Source organism: Alosa pseudoharengus, unplaced genomic scaffold, assembly GCF_046254945.1.
Source record: "Alosa pseudoharengus isolate Yale_2024_CS ecotype anadromous, Long Island Sound unplaced genomic scaffold, YU_APseudo_1.1 YU_APseudo_1.1_scf_13, whole genome shotgun sequence".
Lineage (NCBI taxonomy): Eukaryota > Metazoa > Chordata > Actinopteri > Clupeiformes > Clupeidae > Alosa > Alosa pseudoharengus.
Window position 1 is genome coordinate 24,743,217 of NW_027468598.1, and position 27,139 is coordinate 24,770,355.

The 27,139-nt window shown below is 45.2% G+C and overlaps 1 protein-coding gene across 5 annotated transcripts in view; it reads left to right on the top strand.

Moving 5' to 3' along the window:
- Window positions 1-27,139, top strand: part of limk1a (LIM domain kinase 1a) — a 45,781-nt gene that overhangs the window by 393 nt on the left and 18,249 nt on the right. Inside the window, exons 2-3 of one of the 5 annotated variants that reach the window (XM_076282619.1) lie at window positions 2,997-3,096; window positions 20,752-20,890. In XM_076282619.1, coding sequence (XP_076138734.1) covers window positions 2,997-3,096; window positions 20,752-20,890 — 239 coding nt within the window. Of the gene's footprint in view, window positions 1-2,996; window positions 3,097-11,329; window positions 11,509-11,677; window positions 12,134-17,091; window positions 17,247-20,751; window positions 20,891-26,459; window positions 26,699-27,139 lie in introns of those variants that run through there. The other 4 variants (XM_076282623.1, XM_076282620.1, XM_076282622.1 and 1 more) reach the window with 4 other exon arrangements.

The window sequence follows — 27,139 nt, forward strand, 5'->3', positions numbered from 1 at the left end:
GTCTATGGATGGGATCCTACTGCTTCTCTATGCGTAGGATGTTTCTGGAGACTAGGCTATATCATACAATCCAAATTCCAGATTTTGATTTTGTAGGCTATTTAAACTCACAACTCCGTTTGCCATCTTGAGGATAGCGTAAGGTGTCAGCGGTGTTAGTAAACATGAACTAAATGAGATTCCAGCCCCACCAGCTCTAAAACTCGGTCATCTGTGCTGTGCCTCTCGTGCACTTAGCAGGCTGTTTACATCTCTGATTCTATAACAGTTAGTCATAGTGTTTGCCAACATCGCAAGGCCTTACATAGCCCTACTAGAATGCTTGTTTCATTTTAATTAATTTTAACGTGATTAACCATGAATATGGAATATGTCTTATTGATTATAATCTAGGCCTATCTAATTATTGATAGCCAACACGAATAGACGCGAAACCGTATGATGGCCGGTCCTCCTTTGGCGGCATGTGACAGTGTGAGGTTGAAGCATCGTTCAGTCACTGTCAAGTACCATGAACTGCGTGTGCGAGTTCATGTCAGCCTAGCTTACTGCTGTACAGTATCCGACCATGCTCTGTGGATGACCGTGTTTGATGGAATAGATGCCCACTGCACTCCTGGTCGTCAGGGTAGCGCAGCATTTGTTGTCTAGGCTGACAGCAGGGAGAGGAAGCATCCGTTCACATCCAATGTAGCCTAATGAGCTGAAATGAGATTTCCCCCGGACAATGATCTTGCATCTGAATTGTGAAACTGGCCTAATTATATAAAGCGCATCAAGGTAAACAAAACAGTAGACTATCACAAAAAATAGCCTATCATTAGCCATGCACTGGCGCATCAACGTAAACAAAACTGTAGACTATCACAAAAAATAGCCTATCATTAGCCATGCACTGGCATATCAAGAGTCTTGTCAGCCTACTGGTCCCAGCGGTTACAAAACAAGTAGGCCTATTCTAAAAGTTGTAGTGCATTCTCCATGTTGTAGGGGATACACAAACAGTTCTGAATTAAGGGGAAGGTTTCTGGCTTTACCTGAAACTGACTTAATTGATTAAATTGTCGAAATGATTGATTCAACCAGTTTGGCAGGGTTATTTCCTTGTGGCCAACCTTATGCAAACTGTGATGGTAACCATCACCATCCTTTCTTGGGGTTAATAGTTTGCTGGCATATTCACGCCAATCTGTTCTTTTTTAGCATACTCCACAATTCACACAATGATACTTCTGCAAAGTTAAAGTTGAAGTGCATCATTGTCTTTGACTTTATAAACATGTATTATAAGGTTGCTAAAATCGGCTCCTTTTATTTTTCAGCAGTGAAGCCAGAGTTACCTAGTGGCAGTTCTCCGTTCACAGGTCGCACAATAGTGCTGTTCAGTAGTTGGTTATGAGAGCGGAATGGCAAAATGAGGTCCTCCAGTAATCCCACTAATTCTAGGCATTTTCCTGTAATCTAAAATGAGACTGATGACCTTGTGGTTATAGATAAGGGTGGAGTATATGCAGGGATTTCCTTAATTATCTGACACATGGAGAGTTTTCTCAGTGTTGTATGCCTAGGGCTGTTTACATTATGAGATTAGTGTTTTTTCCCATCATCTAGAATGTGAGATTTTGGGTTTTGCATGCTTTGAATGATTGTGAGTATTTTCATTGGTGCAAACATGATACCATTCCTATTAACAGTGACTGTGGGTTTTATGTTGTTTTCCCACAAGTTGCCTGAGGATATGAAATGTATGAAAGCTGTCCATAGGACATTTGTAACTTTATACTCTGCTTTGATATTGAGTTTGGACATCTGATGATTAGTCAGTGTACAATTATAGCCTTAATTACATGCTGTACAGTAGGTAGAACTACATTAATGGAGGAGATTAGATTTGTGTTTGGTCACTTAAAATAGCATCACTCTTTTGAGATAGAGGAGGAAACTAAATATTTTTAAATTGTCCGTTATGATAGGCTGCAAGAAGAACATGTTTGGTTTACACACTGAGTGTGTTTCACTAATTCACGGATTGGGATAAATGCAGAGATTTGATTCCCTCAAGGGATCAAAAGAGTATATACTTATACTTATACAGTATACTTAAACTAAAAAGCAGGGAACAAAAGTTGCAGCTATTACAAATGCCTCTATCACATACTCGCTATCGAGCCAATCAATGTTGGAGGCCTTGCCAAGAGATCTGGCCTCTTCCTTTCAGACTGAATGACAACAATTGATGGTGTTATATCAGTTTGATAGTGTCATTAGGTTTACTTCTCAGGTAACTGTAACTTAGCATGCAGTTCATGAAATTAAAAAAATTAATAAATCATAAGACTGAGTTTAGGGACATGTTTGTGGTCTGTAGCTTCTACTGACTGTACGCGGTGAATATGGAATATGTACAGGATATGGTTTTCAGCAGTATTCCTCTCATGCAAGTCACAAGACAAATCACATGGGCTGAGTTGTGGTGGTGAACATTTCATCAAGCAGCTCTCTGTGTTAAGCCAGTGCTCTAACTAAATAATGCAAATTACACAGGCTCCTGTGCCAAAGTTCGGGTCTCTTCAGTAGAGACACTGTTGTATAGTCCCGGATAAATGGAACGGAAGCTACCTGGACAGGGTCAGTTTACAGAATGGCTCACCCTTACATACAGTAAGTAGTTGTAGTTAAATGGTCTGTCACTCTCATTACACTTATATTGCATTTGCAGGCAATTTCCTGACATGTGCTGCCTGCCAGTCAGTCAAGACTTGCTTGCGCAGTCAAGACTTGTTATTTTCCACAAACGTGGAAAATCGTGTGTGGTAGTTATTATGAACCTGCAAAAGTTCATGACCCTGTGAGTCAGTCAGGACCAAAGAAGCATCAGTGCATGGCTGTTGCTGTGCATGTTATGTGGTCTGCTCGGTTTTCGCTTGTGTCTGACCTTGACTCCATGCTGTCTCTGCCCCCTGACTCATGTCTGTGCTTTTTGTGGTGTGCTGCAGCTGGTGGGAGCTTGCCTGTGTGTGCGGGATGCCACCAGCGCATCTACGATGAGCAGTACCTCCAGGCCCTCAACACCGACTGGCACACCGTTTGCTTCAGGTGAGTTCATGCTTTCTCATTACATTTCTTGGTACACACAGGCTTGCGCTCTCTCTCTCTCTCTCTCTCTCTCTCTCTCTCTCTCTCTCTCTCTCTCTTTCTCTCTCTCTCTCTTTCTTTCTCTCTGTTTCTGTGTGTGTGTGTGTGTGTGTGTACTGTCTTTCTATGTTTCCATAAGTAAATAAGGAAGTGCTATTTCAGAGCTGCTGTAATAGCGGAATAGGCCACATCCAATATAGTGTCACTGGATAGGCATAGGTTAATAGTCTTATTTGGCTGCCATGTAGTTGACTTTCCATGTAATTCTTCCTCATACCCCCACACAAGGCACCACTTTTGCATTTATTATCAGTAAGAGAGAATAGATAAATAAACAGTCTGTTGGCCAGAGTCTGATAGGCCATTGTGAAGGCCCTGGAGCTTTTAATGAGTCCGTGTGGTGTTTGTTAATCGCCCGGAGGCACTGCTCATTATTTATGTGGAAACTTAGACTCCCTCCTGACTCACAGTTTCCCTTTATGCCCCCCCAGGTCCACACAGCCATGCAGGAAAGTTTAAAGAGGCCAAGATTCACATTCTAACAGCACTGGGTTCTGTTTCCAAATGCACTGTGCAGATATGCCTGTGTGTATTTGCTTTGATTTGGTGGTACTACTCTAGGCTCTTAACCCTCTAAGCGCCAAAGTCGCAAAATTGCGACAAACAACGTCACTGATTAAAACAGACGATAGATCCATGTACGCTGACAAATCTCATTTGTACTCTCCACCATTAGTTAGCAGACATCCTGAGCTTCGATTCAAGCTCGAATTCGATTTCTGAAGGAGAATATCTGCCCTTTGGAGAATATGATCGATCGTCTATTGACAGTGATAGTCACGGTGCGTCTGTGAGGTGCGTCCTTGCGACAGTGTCCACTAAGCATACCATGCTTATTTCGACCCTCTGCCCAACATAGCTGAAGGTGCCAGTGGTAATAGTGATGATAGTGTCCGTAATGGACGTGGTACAGACAGCAGGGGTAGTAAAAATAGGACTCTCAAGACCTACAAAGTCACCCGAAGATATGAACTGATTTGACCAGGCTACTTTATTGTATAGGAGCATACCTGACTCTCGCCAGATGAATTTCGTTCCACCTAGCTCCACTCATCCATCTGGGATCAATCCATTGAAGTGTTGCTTCAGAAGGCTGGGCCTAATCAAAAACTTCTACGCTATGTCACATCTATGAAACTCCCGCCCTGCGTCCTGATTGGCTCTACCATAAAATCTGGTGCAGAAATCACTCTCAACGGAAGAGGTCCCAGATGGATGTGAGTGAAGCTAGGCGGAGCTAAGCGGAACGAAATTCATCTGGCGAGAGTCAAGTTATAGGAGCATAGGGTTTGTGGTTATAATAATAGTTTACTATTGTTGGTTTACATGTGACTGTTTCCCTGTTCATTTGTTATGTGGGTGAAATGACAAACTGCTCAAATATGTTCGACATCCTGTATTTACTGAAATGTGCATAATTCGAGGTGTTTGCCATTCAGTGACGTCATAATATGCAAATTAGATTACTAAATTTACCCTCATACTCAATAATTTTCACATTTTCACTTTATCTCTGAACACTTTCAAGCAATGGCCTTTTGAAATTTTGATGTAAAAATCCAATGTTGTTTTTTTTAAACCCTGGCTCCTAAAATTGGTACAATTCCAGTGAGGACCTCAGTAAGGCCCTATGCTGTCTTGAAAAGTCTCCAAGTGAGAATTCATTGGGTTAGCAATAGGCTCACATTGTCCTTTTTAATCACCTATTGTATAGAAGGCAAAACTCTGTTTAGTCTCTTTTGTGTATTAGCGTTTGTAAGATGCTGAAATGCAAGATCACCCGCTCAGAGCGTGGGACAGAGCAGCCTTTGTCTTTTCCTGTATTTGCAGTAACGATCTGCTTTGTGGAAATAAAACACTCTTTTAATTGGTCCCTCCCCACTAACCCATTAAGGCCATGTTTGGTCAGCTGTTTCAGGTTGCCGACAGCGAAAGGCCAGCACATGCTGTGGAGCCTGTCTCTTCTGGTTCTCAAGAGAAAGAGTCTTGTGTGTGTGAGAGATGATGATGATGAGACAGTCATCACCTCTATTGACCCTTTCAACAATAAAAACAAAAACAATGCTTGAACGTTCTATTTGGTTCCCAATCTACTTCCTCTGCATTAAGATAACATATGGAATGTTAAAACGGAAGCCTTGTGGGGCCAACTATGATGCTGATAATGGAACTCTCTTGAAAGGGTCTATAGGCATAGCACCCTTTACCGTCTGCACGTGACATGGCATGAAGATGGCAAACCCTCAATAGTATGAAGAAATAATATCACTGTGTTTATATGGTGATGATAACTTTATAGGTTTGCTTGCTATTAGAGCAGAGGTTTTCAACCAGTGGTCCGCGGCCCACTTGTGGTCCGTGAGGACATTGCTGGTGGTCCATGACCATGGATTCAGTACTGTAGTTTCAATGTGGGAATCAGTATTTTTATTCAGGGGTGGTCCTGGGGTTGTGTAATTAGTCAGAATGGTGGTCCCTGGTTCCAAATCAGATGAAAACCCCTGTATTTGAGAGTCTGTGAAGTTCTGTGTCCTTCCTGATGGTGATGTCCTTGTGCGATCGTACATATGTACACTCTGGTAATTGATGTCGGAGACATGTCTGTTACCACATCTTGTTTATCCCTATGTGACTTGTGGCTCTTTCCACTGCATAGTGGTTTTCTTTAATTGAATGGATGATTTGATGCCTCGTGCTCCGTGAACTCTCTGCCCCCAGGATAGCGTTGTTGTTCTCCAGAGCTGTTGCAGAGTGCCAGAGGACTTGATGAGGTCTGTGTGTGAGTGTGTGTATGTGTGTGTGTGTGTGTGTATGTGTGTGTGTGTGTGTGTGGGTGTGTGTGTGTGTGTGTGTGTGTGTATGTGTGTGAGATGTCTTCATCCCCCTGTGTCCTCTACCCTGTCCTTCCCTGCTAGTGGCCATCACACATGATCCTATTGAAGCCATTAGAAAAATGACTATACTCAGATGGAGTGTGTGGGTGAATCTTATTAGGCACGAATGACTGCACTGGACAAAGGCTGACTTGTTTGCACAGAGCAATCCGAAGTATGGATGTACAATTAGGGCTGTACAATTAATCGAATTCTAAGTTTGAATTGTAGGCCTATTATGTCCAATGAATGTGAAAACGACATAATCGAGATGCTATGATTCTGTTCTGATTCCATTATGTTTTGCAACGATGTCCTCATTTTGTCTTGAGTGATAAACCCAGTGCACTCTTTTGCTTTACAGTGCTAACTGTTGTCTGAACAATACTATTTTACTTTTTTGTTGAAATTTCAGGAAATAAATTTCCTGATCAATCATGATCTCAATAATGTCCAAAGTCAAGTCAAGATTATGATTTTTGCCCTAATTGAGCAGCCCTATGTACGATTAATCTTTTTTTTTTGCCTCCAATGATTGCAACAACATCCTAATTCAGATTTTGCGATAACAAATCCACTACTGGAAAGAGCAATCTGAGTCTGGTTTTCTACCGTGGTGTTAAATCCTGACACATCTCTCATTTAACTCTCTCTCAACAAGTCTGTGTCAGATGTATTTGGAGGTCTTTTGACAGCTGTTTTGTGAATCTGAATCCCTCTCAAAATGAATCTGACAATTCAGCACCACAGGGACGTCAGGAGTGCAGGGGCTCTCCAGTGGACACGTGAGGAGGCCGCCGCTGAGTGACTTGCGCACGTTTATGAGCGTGTATGAGCACTGCCTTTGACCCGCTCGCTCGCCCGCTGAGTGTCTTGCGCACGTTTATGAGCGTGTGTGAGCACTGCCTTTGACCTGCTCGCTCGCCCTCTGCTGTTTTGATATTGAATTAGATCTGGCGGTGATGTCAGTCACTTGGCGCCACAGAGGGGGAAAGGAAAGTTCATTAACCTCCCGCACAGGAGGCTGCTGCCCAAACACCTCTCTCTGGGATTCCTGTCACCTCCCACAACAGTCCTCAGAGACCCCCCCACACACACACACACACACACACACACACACACACTTACAGGAACCGGCTGTGTTTACAGAAAATCGTAAGTGGTCACAGAAGAAAGGGATGACTCTGGGCCTCTGGGTGCTTTCATCACTTGGAAGATTTATTTTTGTTTGTTTCAGTTTCTGTCTTTCTCAGAGAAATTCTGCCGTTTCGTTTATCTTCTGCAATTTAGGTTAGTGGCTTTCTGTTTTATTTTGAAGAAAGTAGCATTTATAGTGTGTGCATGTTATAGTTCATTTTTACTAACAGTATAGGTATTCAGGTAATGAGGAAGTTTAAGTGGCTTTCAGTTCAATTTGAATAAAGTAACATGAGAGGTTTCCCTTTGCCTCATGCTTTTTTATAGTGTGTGCATACAGTACTACTGTATGTTCATATTATAATAAATATGGCTAATAGTATAGCTAATAAGGCAATGGGTCAACAGCTAAGGAGTTCTGTCATTCTCTTAGAGGAATCCCTTATCTTCACTACAATACAGTGTAATAAGGCCTCTGGAATAAGACTACACACCAATCAGAGTTTAGTTAGACACAAGCATTTTTTTTGTTCTGTTCTTTTTTTTCGTCACCTGGTTTATAAACACCATAATGGAATGTGATGTTGGAATCTTCTTGGTGGCAATGCTCTTTTCCCTAGAACTTCCGCCCACTTCCTTTACACGTGTTTATAAATATCGTGTTTATGTAATCGCTTCCTTTGCGCTTCCCCTCGCTCTATCATTCCCGAAACATCCCCTTGGATCCTAATGTAGGATGAATGTAGAATTTTTCTGTGTGTTTGTATTCAAGATCCTCCTCATATCACTTTAATGCTTCATAACCCCATTTCCCATCCAAACCAGTCTCTCACAGAATGATAGAGACTTGGCAGTCTGGTCTCTCTGTAGTCCGGGTCTCACTCTTGGCAGTCCCTTATGGGATTGTCAGTCTCCAGCACTGGTTTCTGCGATTGCCTTCATTTTTATTGCTAAATCTGCAAATGGGTTTCTCCGGCCATGGGAAATTGGCACGGAGCTTAAAGCTGCATTAGCGGCCAGGCCCGCGCTTAGCTGCTGCGGCTCGTGGAGTTTGGCGAGGGCATGTGGGTCATGTGTGCGGGGGACTCGGATGAGAGTGTGCGGAACGCGGCGTGGATCGCGTGTCAGTGACGAGTGCAGATGGAGCGAAGATGGAAATCTCTCACATCTGTCACTCTTACACGCTTTGTGTGTGTGTGTGTGTGTGTGTGTGTGTGTGTGTGTGTGGGGGGGGGGGGGGTATAGAAAATTAGGTCGCCCTCAGCCCATATCCCAGGGTAATACACACCTGACTGCTGCTGTAACCTGTGTAAGGTGACCCACTAACGAGTGTTACCCGTTGCCATTGATGACATTGTGGTTGTGGGTCTGTCATGTGGGTCTGTCATAGGATAGCTCTGGGTTTGGTGTGTTTCTCCTTAACCAGAGTGCACACATGACATGCATGACCTGTATGATTTGGGTATTAAAACCAGAATGACGCCGCGTGGATGTATTGCAGATGCCACGTTTGTTTAATGGTTAAACTTTAACCCTTATGAAATTCCTGAGGGGGATTGTCATAGAGGGATTTAAGACAGCGTTTCTTATCCTGAAACGCTATTTGCCTGCACGCCAAAGTGAAAGAGCAGGGATTTCGTCTTGAACAGGGGAATAGTGTGTGTGTGTGTGTGTGTGGTTGTGTGTGTGAGTCTGGTGTGTGTGTGTGTATGTGGTTGTGTCCATGCATGTGTATGTGTGTGTGTGTGTATGTGTGTGAGTGTGTATGTGTTTGTGTGTGTGTGTGTGTGTATGCATGTATGTATGTGTGTGTGTGTGTGTGAGTGTGTGTGTGTGTGTGTGTGTGTGTATGCATGTATGTGTGTGTGTGTGTGTATGTGTGTGTGTGTGTGTATGTTGTGTGTGAGTGTTTATGTGTGTGTGTGTGTGTATGCATGTATGTATGTGTGTGTGTGTGTGTGAGTGTGTATGTGTGTGTGTGGGTGTCTGAGCAGTTTTATTTTCAGCCCATGTTGTGAAAGTACATACAAAGGAACAGAGCAGTTTATTTGAAGGGCTAACAGAACAGATGTCCCCCTGGGAGAGGAGCCGTACGATGGGCCACAGGGAACCCAAGCAGAGCTTTAACTTCATGGGAAAGTGGAGCCGCGTTGGCTGACCGAGGGGTCCTGTCCAGCTCCAGCAGTCCCCTGACTCTGAGCGCAGTTTTTCCACTCTCAGTGCGCCACGTGAGGGTGTAGCTAGCATCGTGGCCGAATTGTTTCCTCCTGATGAAAGGACGAGTGCGGAATGAAAGCTAGATGAGACATGAAAGGAAAGCTAGATCAACACAGAAGAAACACATCCAAACTCTTGTGGGTGACCTCACACTTTAAGAAAAACATTACATCAGTTAGGACAACCATAACGGCATGATGTGTTCTGTGACCGAACAAAAGAAGTTAATCGCAAGCGTCAAGCATTCCCACTAATCTGTTTTTGGTTATTACAGAACTTGTTACTCACAGTTAATTACTGACATCTAATTACAGACAACATATTACAACAACATGTGAATACCCTAGTCTGGCTTGTCATCAGAGTGTTGTGTAATTTTATAGAGCTAGAGGGCTTGTTCTAGGTTTATACTTATTTCACTATGTTTGTGAATAGATATGATTACTGGCTTTATTTTTCTATGATACAACTTTGTTAGATCTTATTTCTGCATTGCAGCATATGTGTGCATCTTATTTGGAAGAGTACTAATGACAGATAAGTATATTCTTTTAAAAAAGAAAGTATTTAAGAGGAGGTTGTTGCCTGAAGCCCCATAAGCACTACCTTGCTGCCATAACTGAAGGATCTTGAGCAAGGAAGAAATATTCCACCATTCCACTGATACACTAAACACCTCAGCACCTCAGCACTGTGTAAGTACTCCCGAGTGAAGAAGTAAGAGGTTTGTGAATGCATGGCCGCTTATTTTTATCACAAAAGTTTAGTTTGAAAAACAGAGCTCTTCCTCTCCGAGGCTAGTTTGGTTCGTTGGACATGATGTGCCTTTGCCTGCATAGTTTCCAGGACTGGAGCCCTGGGGCCTGGGGGAGTCCAAATGTGACAGCAGGCCATGTTGTGTCAGCACATAAGCAGTGTTGCAGGTTAGACCCTAGCACACAAGCACGCACAGGCACAACACACACACACACACACACACACACACACACACACACACACACACACACACACACACACAAACACACACACACACACAGGCAATCTGAAGGGAAGAAAAATCTGTTTTGCTTTTCAAGGACATAGAGGACAATTCTTTTGTTGGTGTTTAAACGATGCCTCTGTGAAACAGATGCACTCGCTCCTCGGTCGACTTTAACGACCACGATTTCTCCCTGTTGAATTAAACAGTGCTATTTTTGGAGACATCTGACAAAACAATTCCAAACCTAGATGCTTCACTTTTTGCTATCTAGGACGGCGAGCTTGTGCATGTGAGAGCATCCTTCTGAGTGGGCAGTTTAATGTCTTGGAGACTTGACAAGGCCTTAGTGCAGAGCTGTTACAAGCGGAAAGCTCTGTGCACATCCAGAGTTAGACTCTAATCTGAGAGTGAGTCAGCACCTCTCACTGCAGATGTGAAAAAAGGAACTGAACGTAACCAATAGTACCACAGTAGATTCATCAGCATCATTGTGGATCATGCAGCTTTCACACATGATGTTGTCTCTAACATCCGTCTAGCCATCAACAATAACCCACTAGCTTGATGAGAATATAAGCATGATGTTTTTTTTTGTTTTTTTGTTTTAGAGCGGCGGGATACATGTGAATGTGTTTCCATTTTTAGCAGATGAAATCAAGCGTGTAGTTTCTCATTAAAAAGCCCAGCATGTGACCGTGGGTCAATCAACTGCAAAACAAGATGTTCTGGTTGGGTTTTTTTTTTTTTGTGAGTGATCCTGGTCACAAAATAAGGAATTGTGAATGAACCTAACAAGTACCATTACCCATGCGACTAAGCACGCGGACCCTGTAAAAAAAAAAAAAGCCCATTGAAGAATGTGAAACCAGATTGGGGAACCGAGTGGCCTGGCATAAATGTTCCTTTCAAACACAAGCTATTTCATTTCCATTCCACTCCCAGACTAATAAGACCGCTATTCCACTCAGGCTGGAGCCTCTGCTGGCAAGCCTGCTCCGATAGCCTGCTTTAGAAGACGCTGAGGAAAGCTTAGCCTTATCCCGGCCCCTCCACTTCTCCTCGACGACGCTCTTTTGGAATGGACATGCAACGCTGGCAGAAAAGGTAGGCAGGGCTACAAAAGCTGGGAAAACTAGTCGCTGCATGTCCGAAGGCCTTTTAGTTATGTGTGGTATGTGTGTTTGCACGCATGTGTTTGTTTGTGTGTCTGTGTGTGTGTTTGTGTGGGTTTGTGCCATTATCAGACAAGGTAGAAAAGGAAGTGTGTTCTCATGAGCTGTGCAGCTTTGATAAAGTAGGAGCGCCACCCTCTTCCACTGTAGCAAGGGGGCCCCCACTGGGTGCAGGGGACAGACGGGAAAGGGCTTGTGTCAGGGGTCAGGGCTGCTCCCAAGGAAGCCCATGAGCTAGCCCAGAACAGGAAATAGTAGAGCAAAGAAGAAAAAAAGATTGTTAGCAGCTGCAGCGAGAGTCTGTGTGTGTGTGTGAGAGAGAGAGAGAGAGAGAGAGAGAGGGAGAAGGAAAGCAAGAGAAGAAGAAGCAGCATCCATTTAGTAGGTAGCGACATACCGTAAGGCTACTTTTAACTGCGCTGGTGGTTTATGGTGGGGGCTAGACTGGGGAACTTCGACATGAACCTGCTTCCTGAATGTCACAAGAAGGGCTCCACGCTACATGGAGAGATGTCTCGAAGAGATCAGCGCTACCGCAGTCATTTGAGGGGGACAAAGTAAGTCTTTCTGGCTCTTTCCTCAGGGGAAAGGGGTGTGAATGGAAACGGGGAGGCAGAGTTAAATGGGTTCATAGACATCACGGCAAGAGGACATTAGAACTGCTCGTTTGCTTCTTTTGTGGCATTTAACTACTAGTGAGAGTGGACTCATCAGAATATGTATTAGTCTTGACTTACAGCTAGAAGTATAAATAAAATAAATAAGTAAATAATAAGTAAAAAATAATGGGTAAAAGAAAATGGCTGCTTAGTTAGTGTAGTAGTGAATCTGTATAGTATTTATAAGCTTTTGTGAGACCAGTAAAATGTCACTTCCTTTTTTTGAGCCCTTGACAAGTCTTCTGTCATGTAGCTGCAAGACAAAGGACACCATGGAAAAGTAACCTTGATGTCTGTCGTTTATTTGTCTTGGCTTCAGAGACAGGCGCTACACACCTGTTTCTCATCTCCTCCCCATCAAGGCTCTTTCGTCATACTGCGGGTCAGGAGCTTGCTCGCTAAAAGAAAACATACTGTAGTTGATTATATTCTCTCACGGTTGTCTTCTGGCTGGCTTTAACGTTTTGTTTACATTTTAACAAAACCATCCCTGGCGATGCTCCTGTGCATATACATGCTGTAACTTGTACTGAACATCGTGCACCACTACAGAGAAGCTCCTGTTAAAGGGGACTTTGAAGAGCCTCCATACATGAGTGGGATTAGAGCCTTTCTGAGCTCTTTTCATTTCCCTAACCTCAGAATGGCTTGTGCTGATGAGGCTGTTGTGTATCTTCCTGTGAAACGCCACCCTGATCCCAAACCTCTCACCCATCACGCAGGATTTCCTAAAGTGAGTGTGTGTGTGTTAGCGTGCACTCACCGAGCTCAGATGAGCTCATCGGCAAAGATATTAAACATCCACCTCAGGATAAAACGTCTTCCCTTCAGCGCCGCTCTGTGCTGCGCTGTGCTGTGTTGCGCTGTGTTGTGTTGTGTTGTGTTGTGTTGTGTTGTGTTGTGTTGTGTTGTGTTGTGTTGTGTTGTGTTGTGTTGTGTTGTGTTGTGTTGTGTTGTGTTGCGTTGCGTTGCGTTGCGTTGCGTTGCGTTGTGTTGTGTTGTGTTGTGTTGTGTTGTGTTATGACGTGGTCCTCTGTCCTGTGTCTCATTTCCCACGCAACTCCACCAGATTTGCAAATTAAACCTGTTTGCGGAAGGATGTGCGGATTTGTTGGGCAGATGTTGTCCTAGGGCAACAGGAAGAAAGGGGGAAAAAAAGAGATCAAATAAAAAGGAATGAATGCTCTGCCCCTACCTAACAGATGACGCCAGAGTAGTCCAGCTCCTGAAGGTTATTAAAGGTGACAAAGCCGGTTGGCATCGCCCTCTGCAAACAAACAAATGTAATGAGAACAACATGTTAAAAAATGCAAAGGTGGTGTGGCAGACAGAGGTTTTGCTTCAGTTTGAAAATTTTTCTTGTGATTGTTGTTTTCATGAATTGAGTGCCTGCCCATGAAGAAGGGCTTGTTGAAATCCTTCCGGTTAAATGGCTGTTGCATCACTAGTTCCACAGTACTTAAAATTATCTTTCATCATCATGTCTCCTCGAGAAGCCATGTTTCAATATATAAAGCCTTGTGTTCGCTGGAACAGCCTGCCTTCTGGTTGAATGGGTCTGGCACTGAAAGGTCAGTTTGCCCTTGTCTAGTTACTCTGTCCCCAGCAGTTAGTCTGTTCAGATGACCGCGGGTCATTTATGGAAACTTTCCTTTGTGTTACAGCAGGATGCCGACATTCACTATGGAAAAGGGAACCCTGTTGATAAGACACCCAGTCCCGACTTAGACTCTGCTGATAACCGTTTTGTCTCCACACAAAACAGTGTTTTGTTGTTGTCTCAGTACAATGTGTCTATTCACTCTTTTTTATTCTGTACAGAAATGTTGGTGTGGGGCTTTAACTCCCAAGCCTGTCGTGAGCAGAACTTGTTTTCGTGTTTTTGTTAAAAGCCAGAGTTGGCACGGATTCCGAGTTGGCAGGTACCGCGCGCCCTTTGACTGACTTGGTTCGGGTGCGCTGTGCGCATGAGATGAGAACGCCAGTGTTCCCTTCTCCCGTTTTCGCTCCGCAGACACACAGACAGACAGAATGTTCATTGAGTCACTGAAAGCCTGGAAGGGCTTAGAGAGCACAAAGAACCTGCCAGCACGCACGCTATTCAGTCCCCGGGCCGTGGCTTCCCATACCTGGTGTGGCCTGATGCACCCCATTCTAATTCTGGAACAACAGATATACGCTCGGGAGCAAAACAAAGCTCTCAATGCCGCCTGGCATTCCTCGGAGAATATCAACAAACAATCGCATCCTCATTCTTTGCCAGTGTGAAAAAAAAAAGCCTTCAAAGAGAGCACGGGCTCTTGCTTTTGTCACTGCCAGTTGTGGGATTGCAGACATCGCACAGTTATGGGGCACTGGTATGTTGTGTGTGCACGTGGCACCCGAGGGGTTAACTGCAGCAACCGGCGTGCTGAGCTTGCAGTAGTCGAGCCTCGCAGCCCTCTGATTGGACGGCTCTGATTTCCTGGGAGGATCTGGGTGGGGCCTCGGCCCTCGGGATGAAGTAATGGCTGTCTGCAGGAGGATGACATCATGCGCTCATTGCTATTCCACGCAGATGGAGGGGAGGAGGTGGAAGTGATGAATGCATGCTGGTATTTTTTCAACATCCCCCCCCCCTCTCTGTGGCTTAGAGGCAGTCTTGCAGTAAACCAGGGCTTTATCTATAAAGTGGGGGGATCGGAGGGGGGACCCAACTGGCAAGCGAGCCCGTTTGGCCTCTGGTTGCCTCGGCCGGTCTTTTGTCTACACCCCCCCCCCTCTGGCTCGCTGTGTGGACATGCTCAGATCAGTGCTGGGAACCCCCCAGCACCCCCAACAATCCTTGTGTCTGTTTTTGTATGGCGCTCTGAGAATGTGGTGCTCGCAAATTCTTCAGGGGTGGGTAAGGGGGGTGGGGGTGTGGAGGGGAGGTCACTGCTGAGGGATGTCCCTCTCTGTTTTTCTGTCATATTTTGTTATGTAGTTGATTCTCACAGTGCTGTTTTAGGCACACCACCAAGTAGTCGCATTACCACAGAATCACATGTCGGAGGCGGATTTTTTAGCCAGTTCAGTATCTCATCCTCACAGGCCACGGCAGGCCTGAGAGTGCAAGCTGATATGAGGAGTAAAATTAGATTTCCGATGGAGAGCTCACAACATCGACCTCTCTGTTAATTCAGTAGTCTTGTTAGAGGAAAATTGCATTTTGGCTGTAGCCAGGCTTCAACAATGAGGTCTGGTTCAAGAGTGCTGCTGTTGCACACGAAAATGAAATTCAGCTCACTTGCGCACTGACATAGCGGTCACGGCTGGTTAACTGGAGACAGAGTTGTTTTAGCGAGTAATGGAAATAAGACAGGGCATTCTGTCTTTTCTTTTGCCTTTTTCATCATCTTGGTGTGCATATTATTTTGATCGGAGTGCGCAATTACAGATTTCAAACACATTAGAGTCCTTCTTGTTAGGTATACAGAAGATGTATAAAAGACTCAGTACAAAAATTGGACTGTGGTAGTTGTTGATGTGGATTTACAAAAAATGCTTTTTTGTTTTCACTGCCGTAAACTTGATGTGTTTGATGTGGCTAATCCTGTGCCCACGTGAACACATTGAAAGTTACTGCCTCAGCTCATAAAGAAGCCACATTACTGTGAGCTCTGTTGTCCCCCTGGGTCGTGCTAGTCATTTTTGTGACTGTGTTAAAGGTGGAATGGCCCTGGCAGATGTGTCCCTGAGCCCACCCCCCCCCCCCCACCCCCATCATTCTGGGACGCTGCTGTGGTCCTAGTGCTAACTGCTGCGTCAGTGTGAGCCGCGACAGTGCAGTCCAGAGGTGTTTGGTCCCTTGCCAACTGGTGAGCCATGTGTTTGCCCAGCCCACAGGAAGCCCCCAGCATGTGGCCTGCTTCCCCTCTGTGCTCTCTCTGTCTCTCTCTCTTTCTCTCTCTATCTCTCTCTCTTTCTCTCTCTATCTCTCTCTCTCCCCTCTCTCTCCCCTCTCTCTCTCCCTCTCTTTTTCTCCTCTGCTTCTTCTGGAGTCTCCTTGCATGTGATGCCATCGATTGATGCCCTTGTAACACTATCAGCTTTTCCTCATCCAGTTATCACACACTTACCAGTGCGCTGTGCCTCTCAGTGGAGGAGATGGTTACATCCGCCTGTACTCCCCTATACCCCCTCCCCCATGCAATAGATCATTATCACAGTGACTGTGTGTGTGTGTGTGTGTGTGTGTGTGTACAGGTGTGTGTGTGTGTGTGTGAGAGAGAGAAAGAGAGTAGTGAATCACTTTCTGTGGTAGTGTGTGTGTCTGAGGGTGTTTAAAGAGACACCCTGTGTGCCTTGGCTCCTACGTCAGGCGTTGTGTGTCTCATCAAGGGAGGAGCTCTCAGCCAGCCATGAAATGAATGAATTTCCCTCTCAACAACTTCTGCAAAGCGCTTAGTTTCCTCTCCCTCTCCCTCTCTCTCTCTCTCACACTCTCATGCTTTCTCTATCTCCCTCTATCTCTCTCTCTCTCTTTCTCTCTCTCTGTCTGTTTTGACTTTATCATCACCGTGTCCCAAAATAAACTCATCGCTGGGGCCCAAGCGCTGACAAAAACACGTCGAACAATGAATGTGGCTGAGTGAGAAAGAATGCGCTGGAGCTTGTCCCTGTCTGTCCCTCCCTCCCTCTCCCTCTCTCCCTCTCCCTCTCTCTCTCTTGCTCTCTTGCTCTCTCTCTCTCTCACTCTCCCTCTTTCTCTCTCTCGCGTGGGCCGTGTTTGCCTTATCTCATACCACTGATCCAGCCGATCAGCTCCCCTCTCTACCTCCCTCTCTCACTCTCTCGCCCGCCCGCCTGCTCTATCTATCACGCGCTTCCCTCCTCTCTAGCTCACTGGCTCTGCCTCTCTCCGTGCTCCTCTGTCTGAGGCAGTTTCTCTCAGAGGAAGGAAGCACTCCACTCATGTGATGGGAAATATCATTAATCTGTCCAGGGTTTTGAGTTGGGGAGCAGCGAGTCAGGAAGTGTCTGTGAAAAGGTATGTGTTGGCATGTGTGTGTGTGTTTGTGTGTGTGTGTGTGTCAAAGAGAAAGAGAAAGTTTGTTTGTGTGTAAGTTTGTTGTTTTTAGATGGTGTGTTTTTTTTCAGGTAAGTGTGTGTGTGCGTGTGTGTGTGTGTGTGTGTGTGTGAAGTGTGTTTTTACAAGAGGAAAGCCATGTGTCTAAGAGAGAGAGAGAGAGAGAGAGTGAATGTAAACATAATTAGGAGGTTGGGTAAGGTGTGAAAGTGAGTGAAGTGGAGGCCTTGGCCAGCTCTTGCCTCTGCTGTGAGATGTCCTGGTGGGGAGCACCAGAAGAGCAGGCAGGCAGGCAGGCCGGGGCCCTGAGGCAGGAGGAGGAGGTGATGTGGGAGCTCTGAGGCAGGGGGAGGAGGTGATGTGGGAGCCCTGAGGCAGGAGGAGGAGGTGATGTGGGAGCTCTGAGGCAGGGGGAGGAGGTGATGTGGGAGCTCTGAGGCAGGGGGAGGAGGTGATGTGGGAGCTCTGAGGCAGGGGGAGGAGGTGATGTGGGAGCTCTGAGGCAGGAGGAGGAGGTGATGTGGGAGCTCTGAGGCAGGGGGAGGAGGTGATGTGGGAGCTCTGGTCCCCTCCTCACCTCTGCGGCATACCACAGGGCCCCGAGAGAACAATGCCTCATAGTGGGATGTCTTCAATCTCTCCCTCCATCTCTTTCTATCCCTTTCTCCCTCTCTCTCTACCCCCCCCCCCCCTTAGCTGTCTATGAATACCCGTCTCTCTCCCTTCCTTTGCTCTCTCTCTCTCTCTCTCAATCTCTCTATCTTCCCCTCTCTCCCTATTGACAGCTTGGGGAAATCATTAACAGCATCTGTCTCTCTCGGCTGTCCTCTCCCTCCGTCTCCTCTGGTCAGAAAGTGGAGCCCCAGAGACCCCTCCCTGATCACACATCTCATCAGGCCCAGCTCACCCTTTTTAGCCAGCTCTGCCATTTCTGTGTCAGCCCCAGACAGACCTGAGTGAGAATATTATAATTGGGCCTCATCAAATAAGAATTTCAAATTTGCCCTTAGCCCGTAATGTATTCGTTAGTTGGTATGCAAACTGCTGGGTTTTTTTACTACCTCAGCTTTTGTTCGTTTTGCAGACTTCGCACATGTTATTGTATCATTCTGTGAGTTTAGCTTACCAGTTGTATGTGGTAGAGTTTGGATGTTATTTTTAAACAACCTTTACCACAAAAATAACCCTTGAATAATTATAGACAGACATCCTGTATCAGTGGAGAGCATTTGGTACATTGCATATGTTACATGTATGGTTGATGACCAATTGTTATAAAAAAGAAACAGCTGTACCTACATGGTTATTGTGTAACTGACTGCTTCAGTATTTATTCTTCCATCGATTTTGGGTCCAGTTCTCTTTTAACTCCTTCAACCGTAGTACAGTGCACAGTCAGAATCTCTTCATTTCAAACGGTAATCTGCCTAACCTTCCCCCAGAAACACGTACTGGACTTAGGCTTACACATGCCTAGACAAGCGTCCAGACACATACCGACTCACACGGTATACTTGCAACCACACTCCAGACCATGAGTCATTAATGATTACATTTGGGCTGGATGACCCCTTTGGTCGAAAAAAGGAAGTGATACAAGTTTGTTTTTCCATTTATATCTTTAAGTCCTTGGTTAGCATGATAATGATGTGGATTATTTGTTTTTAAATACCTTTAAATTATCTTAGCAAAATATTTTTGCTTGAAAATGATCACTCAAAAAGAGGTCAATCAATTTTTCCGTGAAGCAATTTTCTCTTGTGTTTAATCTCTGTCAAAACTCGGCTGCAACATTTTTGGAGATTTTCCTACAGGAGGATTAAATTAAAGAGGAGCTTTGCCAGCTGTCTAGAAATGCTCCAATTTGAGCTTTGATCTCTTGTGTCAGTCTATTTTCCTTTTCTTTTTTTCTGCTGATGGCGGATGACGGCAGCAGCCTCTGATGAACTTGAATGGCTCTCACCATGTGGTGGAGCTTGTCCTTAAGATGCCCTTGGCCCATTTCCTCCTAGCCTCCTGAAGCAAATCAGGTTGTCATGGCGCATGGAAGCGTAACCCTCCTCCCCTCCCCCCATCCTCCAGCCAGCTCCCACCAGCTCTTTTCCCTGAACCCCTGCGAGGAGATTAAAGCCTTATGCCTCTAATGAATGCAGTATAAGAAATATAGAGAGTATGATGTAGGCCCTAGTCTTCCCCACACACACACCCCCAAAAAAAGGATTTATCCCTTTTGTCCCCCTATAGAAGAACCGTACCAACGATCCTTGATTACTGCTTCAGCCCTCTCTGACCGTAGGTTGTCTTCTCGTTTGCGGGAAACTAGGTTCAGAGGGCGGCATATTCTGTCATGACCGTTTAGCATCCCCCCATATACATACATACATGTACAGACACGCGCACGCACACACACACACGCGCGCGCACACACACACAGACACACACACACACACAGACACACACACAGACACACACACACACACACACACACACACACACACACACACACACACACACACACACACACACACACACACACACACGTGTCCCAGTGAGCTGGTCACTGTGGAGCCCAGTGGGGGGCAGCAGATGGAGATTGATGGCCCCAGTCTCCCTCAGGCCTCATGTTATCGACCTGTCCAGGCCGTGTTGGAACAGGAAGGCCAAGCAGTCGGGTCCAGCCTTGTATTTTATGAGAATCAGGTAGTAAAGGCTATAGAGGGCCTTTTGTTATGCGAGCAGCAGCTCCCTTTCAAGGGTCAACCGGATCGATCAACCTCACTGACATAAACATCTTGCTGACATAAGCATTATTCCTTCAATTGTTGCTTTGCAAGTGAAGAACTTGAGGCAATTGTTTCAGTCTAGTGTAAATCACATGTACTGTTTAGTATGGGAGGGTATGTGGAAATGCTGGCGTGTCTGTTGTACAGAGGAGCCTGGTTGCCTCCTTCCCTTGCTAAGGGTCAGTTTGCAGTATACTGTGACAGCACATGCATCAGGCCTTAATGGAAGTGGGTTGGCTGGCTCCCCCTTGCTTCCACTCTTTCATCACATCTACGATAGATGCTCCCCTTCGATTCCCATCGGTTCTTTCGTCAGCTGATCTATATCCGCATCAGTCAGCAGATGGAACATCACTGCCTTACTTTCACTGTTTTATTTACATTATACAGTATCCTCTTAGTGATGGTGCATGCTCCAACTGGATTTGGTTTCAGCCTGTTTATTTACTTTTCAAATCCAGGTGTGCAAAATGCAAGGTATTTGAGGTGTGTCACTGTTGTCAATGTTAACTGATTCTGCCCTTTAAAAGCTCTATGGAGAACAATGCCTTAAAGCGATTTGACGGGTGTGCATCGTCAAGATGCCAGTCATAGCACTCCGTGGGACCTCATTCTTCCCAGGGCTTGTAGTTAATCATGCGTAATCACCGCCTCGGTTTCTGTCACCTGTCTTTCCCACACAGGTGTTGTGAGTGCAGCACCTCCCTGTCCCATTGGTACTACGAGAAGGATGGGCGGCTCTTCTGCAAGAAGGACTACTGGGCCAAGTTCGGCGAGCTGTGTCACGGATGCACGGAGCCCATCACCACTGGCCTGATCATGGTGAGTACGGAAACCGGACTCTCTGACCGTCTCCTTGGCTATCTCTCCATGTCTGTCCTCACTCCGCACTCCTCTCTCTTTCTCTCTCTCTCGTTCTCTCTCTCACTCTCACTCTTTCTCTGTCTCAATCTCTCTCTCTCTCTCTCACAAGACACAAGCCTCCCATTTCACACAACAGCTCCAGTTACACAGGCTGACAATGTGGTATTCATACAATTACTGGTGGCCTTTCACATGCGTGGAAAGGACTTCCATGAATTAAACAGCACACCACTGTTATCTGGCTGGTGATCATAAAAGAGGTAGTATGTATAATTGAACAACAGTGGAGAGAGCTTGTGTTGATAAGGGAAAGTAAAGGGACTGAGAGTGATATATATGTTACATGCTTTAGCTTGGGTACATAGTCATGGTAGCCAATGTCATTGCAATGAATGTGTCTCAATAATTAGCTTAGTTTTCAGTTGCTGTAATACCACACAACAGCGTCAATGTCCCTGTTTATTTTTTTGCGTTTACTGTGGATGCTTGTTTTTATGACTTCCTCGAGGCCACTGGAGCTCGTCAGTAAATTCTTCATTAATGAAGAAGGGAGGGAGTGAAAGTGAGGAGACATTTGGTAGCTTTGGCAAGCTGTGCCAACTGCTCTTGGAGGTGATTCAAATCTCAAGGAGTTGAAAAGCTGCCCTCGTTTGCTTGCAAAAGCAAAAAAAACCTGGAACAGGGAGGCAAGCATTCGTAGCATCCTTGATAAGAACCCGAGTTTCATGCAGAATCATGCGGTACTTTGACAGTACATTAACTTTATGGACTCTGGGTTTCTATACAGGAGCTGGGTCAAATCTGTCTTAATAACATTCTTAGTTGTACTCTCTGTCTCACATTCCCAATCTCACCATTTTCCGAATGCATAAATATGAATGTTAAATGACGCTTAAATAATTCACCTTAACGTGTATGCCACTGAATTGCATTACTTGGCTATTAATGGCCCTTGGCTAGATAGGCAAGTAGAATCACATCATTATTCTCTCCTCCACATCTGCGCTGGGAGGGAGGGACGACTAAGACTCTCCTCCACTCACTCTCATCATCACAGCCTAATTGTCTGTGCTAGTCGTGGAGCTGTGAATCAGTAGTAGATTGCTTGAATCATGCCAGCGGGAGCTGAATAGAGAATGTGGTGTTGTGGGGAGGGGTCGATGAGAACTCAGGGTTCAGATAAAGGTGAGATTCTTTCGAAGTGTGCAGCGAGTCCTCGTTGTTGGTAAGGACACACCCATGACCTGTTGGAATGTGCAGCATGTACTGGAAGGGCCATCAAAACATGAAAGATATTTTCATTGACTTTCACCTCCAGCCTTTTATTTTCTAATGCTAAAGCTCTTTTTTACATAAAGTGGTATTCTATTTTGATTTGAATGACCTGCAAAAGATCAGTGGTCATTTTCTGTATATTTTGTTTGGTTCCTCTTCGTCTTTACAGTATTTTTGTTTTGTCTAGACTTTGCGGTGCCAGACCCTGACCTGACTTTTTTTTGTCGTTAGTCAAGTAGCTTGTCATCCTGTGCTTTTACATGGATCAAGCTCTGCTTCAAGCATACTTTGAGATTAAAGACGTAACAGAACAGCAGGACAACAATTAGAGACATTAAATTCAAATTTAACTATGAATGCTGTTACGTCTGAATGTTAAAATGTCTAGGGGCATTTGGCTGCGTAACTAGTTCACTTACAGTAAAGGAGAAAAGTAAACATAAAACAAGGAAATAAATGATTGAGATTACCGGTTTATTGATAAATTAAAATAAAAGTTCAAACGGACAAAGCTAAAGTATGAAGAAGGCTAGGCCTAAGTGATATTAATAGTAACATACAAACACATAAGCATGCAAACACTGGGAGTAGTTTTGCCAAACCTGGCACACCCTTGCCACACCAGACCAGTATTTTGCTACATCGTAGCCACTCTCCCCACTGGGAGTAATTGCCGCACTTGGTGCACACTACCACTGTAGTACTTTTAAAATGAGCAGGTCCAGATCACCCAGCAAGACAACAGCTCAGGACAAGACTCAACATAAAACACACACACTACACACAGCCATCCACGGCTCTCACACAACTGTGGATGCTGGTGGGCACTAAGGCATTGAACTAACACCATCTTGGGTCTATTAAGGGCTGTCCAATCAACCCCAACTAGAAACTCCCTTTCCAGCAATTAGCAGTAGGTGGGACCTAAACAAGGCAAAGGCCACACAGACGGCTGGAACACACTAGAGCTGTAACGCCCCTTCCCATATATATAGTGAACGTGGAACGTTTGCAATTAACACAGAAGGCTGTAACAATCCATGACTGTACCTATACGGCCTGTGTGTGTGTGTTTGTGTGTCTGTGTCTGTGTGTGTGTTGTGTGTGTGTGTGTGTGTGTGTGTGCCTGTGCATGTGCGTGTGTGTGTGTGTGTGTGTGTGTGTGTGTGTGTGTGTGTGTGTGTGTGTGTATGCAGTCTTTTCCATCTACTGTTGTGGTAAGTAGATCTCTCTCATTCCCCTGACTCTAGTCTGCTCGTTGTCAGAGAGCATGTCTCAGAGAGCTGGCCATGTGAATTACTGCCATACAGTCTCCTCTCCAAAGTGCAATCCCAATAATTAAAGCGCCCCTGTTTCAGACTAAGTGAATTAAAGATGTCAGCGCTGGGCCTGTCTCCGTAGCATCCTGTGCTCTACAGTAGGTCAGATTTATCAGACGCTGTAGGGGTTGATTGACAGTCACTGTGAAGTAAATTGGAGACGGGCATGCAATCCCATTATTGGAGCAATAGCACTCTATCAGGCCTCAGCGTTAGGTGAAGGTCAGCCTCCCACTGGATGACGCAGCAGGCGAAGATATGTGCTGCTGTGAAATTCCATTCTGCTGCCTCGGCTGGCATCTTTGCAAGGGAAACGGGCGGCTAAATTTAGGGACCGCTTTTGCAACCTTGAAAGAATGTTGGGCTGGGAGGCTGAGGTTGTGTTTGGCTTATTTACTTGATGTTATGCAATTTAGTGGTAGGATATTTCATGAAGGTTTATTATGCAAGAAAAGTGGCCTTCATGAGATGCAGTTCCTGATGGTTGTGCTGCACCTAAATGCAGGTGTCAGCAGAGGTCACTGTAAATGACCTAAAGACAGGGGTAAGCCTGACTTTCATCATCTTTGGTCTCTGTCCCAGGATCAGTATGAACTAATGCGGCCCCAATGAATGGTTTATGATGTAATGTTATCATATTATTCTGTGTTTTTTTTTCATGTGTTCAAATTTGAGCAACAAACCCCTTGATCTCATTTGGGTCACCTCAATTGGTTTGGCTTTGGTTGGTTTTCTTTAAACCAATTCATCCAGTACAGTGATATGGAGACACCAGTACAGTGATATGGAGAAAGCAGAAAGATGAGTCAGGTCACGGGGAAAGCACCACAGTGGTGCAACCACTGACTGTTATATCGAGGTGGGGTTTTTAGTTGAATTTTCAGGCGTTCAGAGTGTTTGTGTTTATGTCTGGGACTGAGGGTTGGCCTGTCACAACTGTGTAACTGATTGCTCTTTGCATTGCCTAACCGAGTCTCATGTTTGGTCCTCCAGTCGCCCACATCTCTGGAAAGTTTTTGACTTGGGTGGGTAAACAACGTATGACTTGAAGTAGACCCACTCATGTCATCTTTGTTTGATCTGGGAAATTGACTCCCTTTAGAAAGAAAATAAATGTACGTTTAGAATAAATATGTTTACACTATGACTATGGTGAAGGTACTATTGTGAAATTTCAGCAGGTTTTCACTGGTTTATTCACTTTTTGAGAAATACAGATAAATATTATCGCTGATAGATTGGCTCTTTTCCTTTACCTACTGTATTAACATGCGAACATTGAGCTGGCTCAGTGTGATTAATGGACTGGACTCCCCAAGGTGTCGTTTCACGTAAACCTTGTGTGTTCCTTTTTGGAAACTACCTAAAACTGTCATTTTGTTTTGCTTCTCCTTTGAGATAGAGGTAGAGACGGGGACTTCTCTTTTTTGTCTAAATTAGTTTGAGCTGGATTGTTGACTCCCATACATGTTTTGAACTCCTCACAACGGCGTGTGACTGATCACTCCGGAGGGGATTCTCAAGTCATGTTCAGAATTGACTCACCACTATGATCCATGCGTTCCATGTGTAAGCCATATCTATCCATATGATCAGATTGTATGCACTGTTTGGTTCAGACTTCCGTGAGTCACATGGTTGTACAGATGAATTCAGCATGAATGTCTGATAAGGCTAGCATCAGTCAGTAGACATGTTCATCCCAGTCAGAGGCCTTGAAGTAGATGAGGCATCTGTTTTATAAAACTGGCTCTAATCTCCAAAGCAATTACACATGTCACAGCGCGGTATTCTAGTCGGCCTTTGGTAGTCGACATCGCTCGCTGGTGAGGCAGTGACTCAGCTCAGTCGTCGCCTCGGATGATAAAGCTGTCTCGTCACATCCAGGCTATTTGACCACGCACCAGTGGACCCGTTTTTCTGCCAGCCTCCCTCCCTCTCCCTCTCCATCCATGCTTCTCCGAGTGTGTGTGTGTGTGTGTGTGTGTGTGTGTGTGAGTGTGTGTGTGTGCGCGCGTGCCCTGTTTGTGAAAAGGCTGGCAGGCTGCGTTGCGGACATCCCGCCTGACTCTATTAATATCTGCAAAGTCAGATGGCTGCTTGCAGCTGCTGGCTTGGGCCTGGCCGGTGGTCTGGTCGCGGAGGGAGGGGCTCGGACAGCCAGCCGGAACCTATTGATTAGCATCCCCCAGCCTCTCTCACAAGGGATGCTACTGTGCGCCTCCCGCAATACATACAGTACAGGAAACGCTGCAGCTCTGCGGGGTTACTACTTGCATTTATGCATTTTTAGATTCATGCATTTTAGATTTAATTTGTACCACTATGCTTTTTTTTTATTTATTTGCTTTTTTATTTTTTTATTTATGTACTTCATAATCCTTGTGATAACAAAAACATGTATGAATGAAAGGAATTCAAGTTGTGGGTATCTGTATCTGTAAGGATCAATAGTCACTGTTGAATATTCATGGAACATTGATCCTTTCCCCTCTTCTGAATTGTTATGCTTTTGTCTTCAGGCTGTAGACTATCAGTCATTGAGGGTGGTATGTGTCAATAGCACTGAATGATAACATTACCATTACTAAAGAACTCTGTAGTTAAAACTGGGCTGTGTGTGAGTGGAAGGGAGGGGGATTATGGGGGAGATGGTCTGTGTGCTGTGTCTGGGTTAGTTGCAGTAAGTGGAGTGGGGGTTGGGGAAGATAAAGAGAGGGAGAGAGAGAGGGAGAGAGAGAGAGAGAGAGAGAGAGAGAGAGAGAGACTGCAGGCAGACAGGCACAAGGGAGGGCTGAGCAGGAAGTGATGAGGTCACACAGAGAGAGAGGGAGAGAGAGCGAGAGAAAGGAGGAGGAAGGGAGGGAGCGAGAGAGAGGGGAGTGTGTGCTGTGGAGAGAGGGGGAGCGCAGTGACACCGTTTCAGAGATGAGCTCAGCGTCGGGGGCGTGGGCAGGCAAGGAAGCGGCAGCATACGCAGCACAGCGCTTCTCCCGGCAAGCCGACGACTCCTGTTTTGTTGTTGACAGCATCGCCGTGACACTCGTTCGCTTGGCGATGAACTAAGAGACACATGGTCAAGTCGCGCGGAGGTTCACTAGCCAGTGCCATGGTGGGAGAGTTGTTTTACTGGGGATCCTGCTGCTTGAGGTTGTGGAACAGGGAAAAGAAGGTAAGGGGGGCTGGGAGGCTGTCGACGCTCGGCAAGGGGCTGGGTGGCTGTTACAGTGGATGGATGGCACCTCGCATTTCCTCTTTTTCATCCTCCGTGCTGTGAGGTGCCCTGATGCCTGTTGTATTTAAGTAGTCGTGTTTCTCGCTAAAGGCTTTTACATTTCTATTTAGAGCATTTTTGCTCTAGCCACACTAGTTTCGACCTTGTACAGTTTTAGGGCAACAACTATATGATGTGATTCAAATGTTAGCTAAAAATGGTTGACCTGGAAACATTTATATTTTCAATGGAGATCTCTAGATGTGTTATTTCTTTTAAGACTACTTATGAGCCATAGTTTTCACAGACATTAGTCTACTATTTGTCAGGTAGATTTTGATATGAGATAAGGCTAAGGCCACCAAATCAGAAAGGTTGTGTATCAAGGAGTTGATTGCA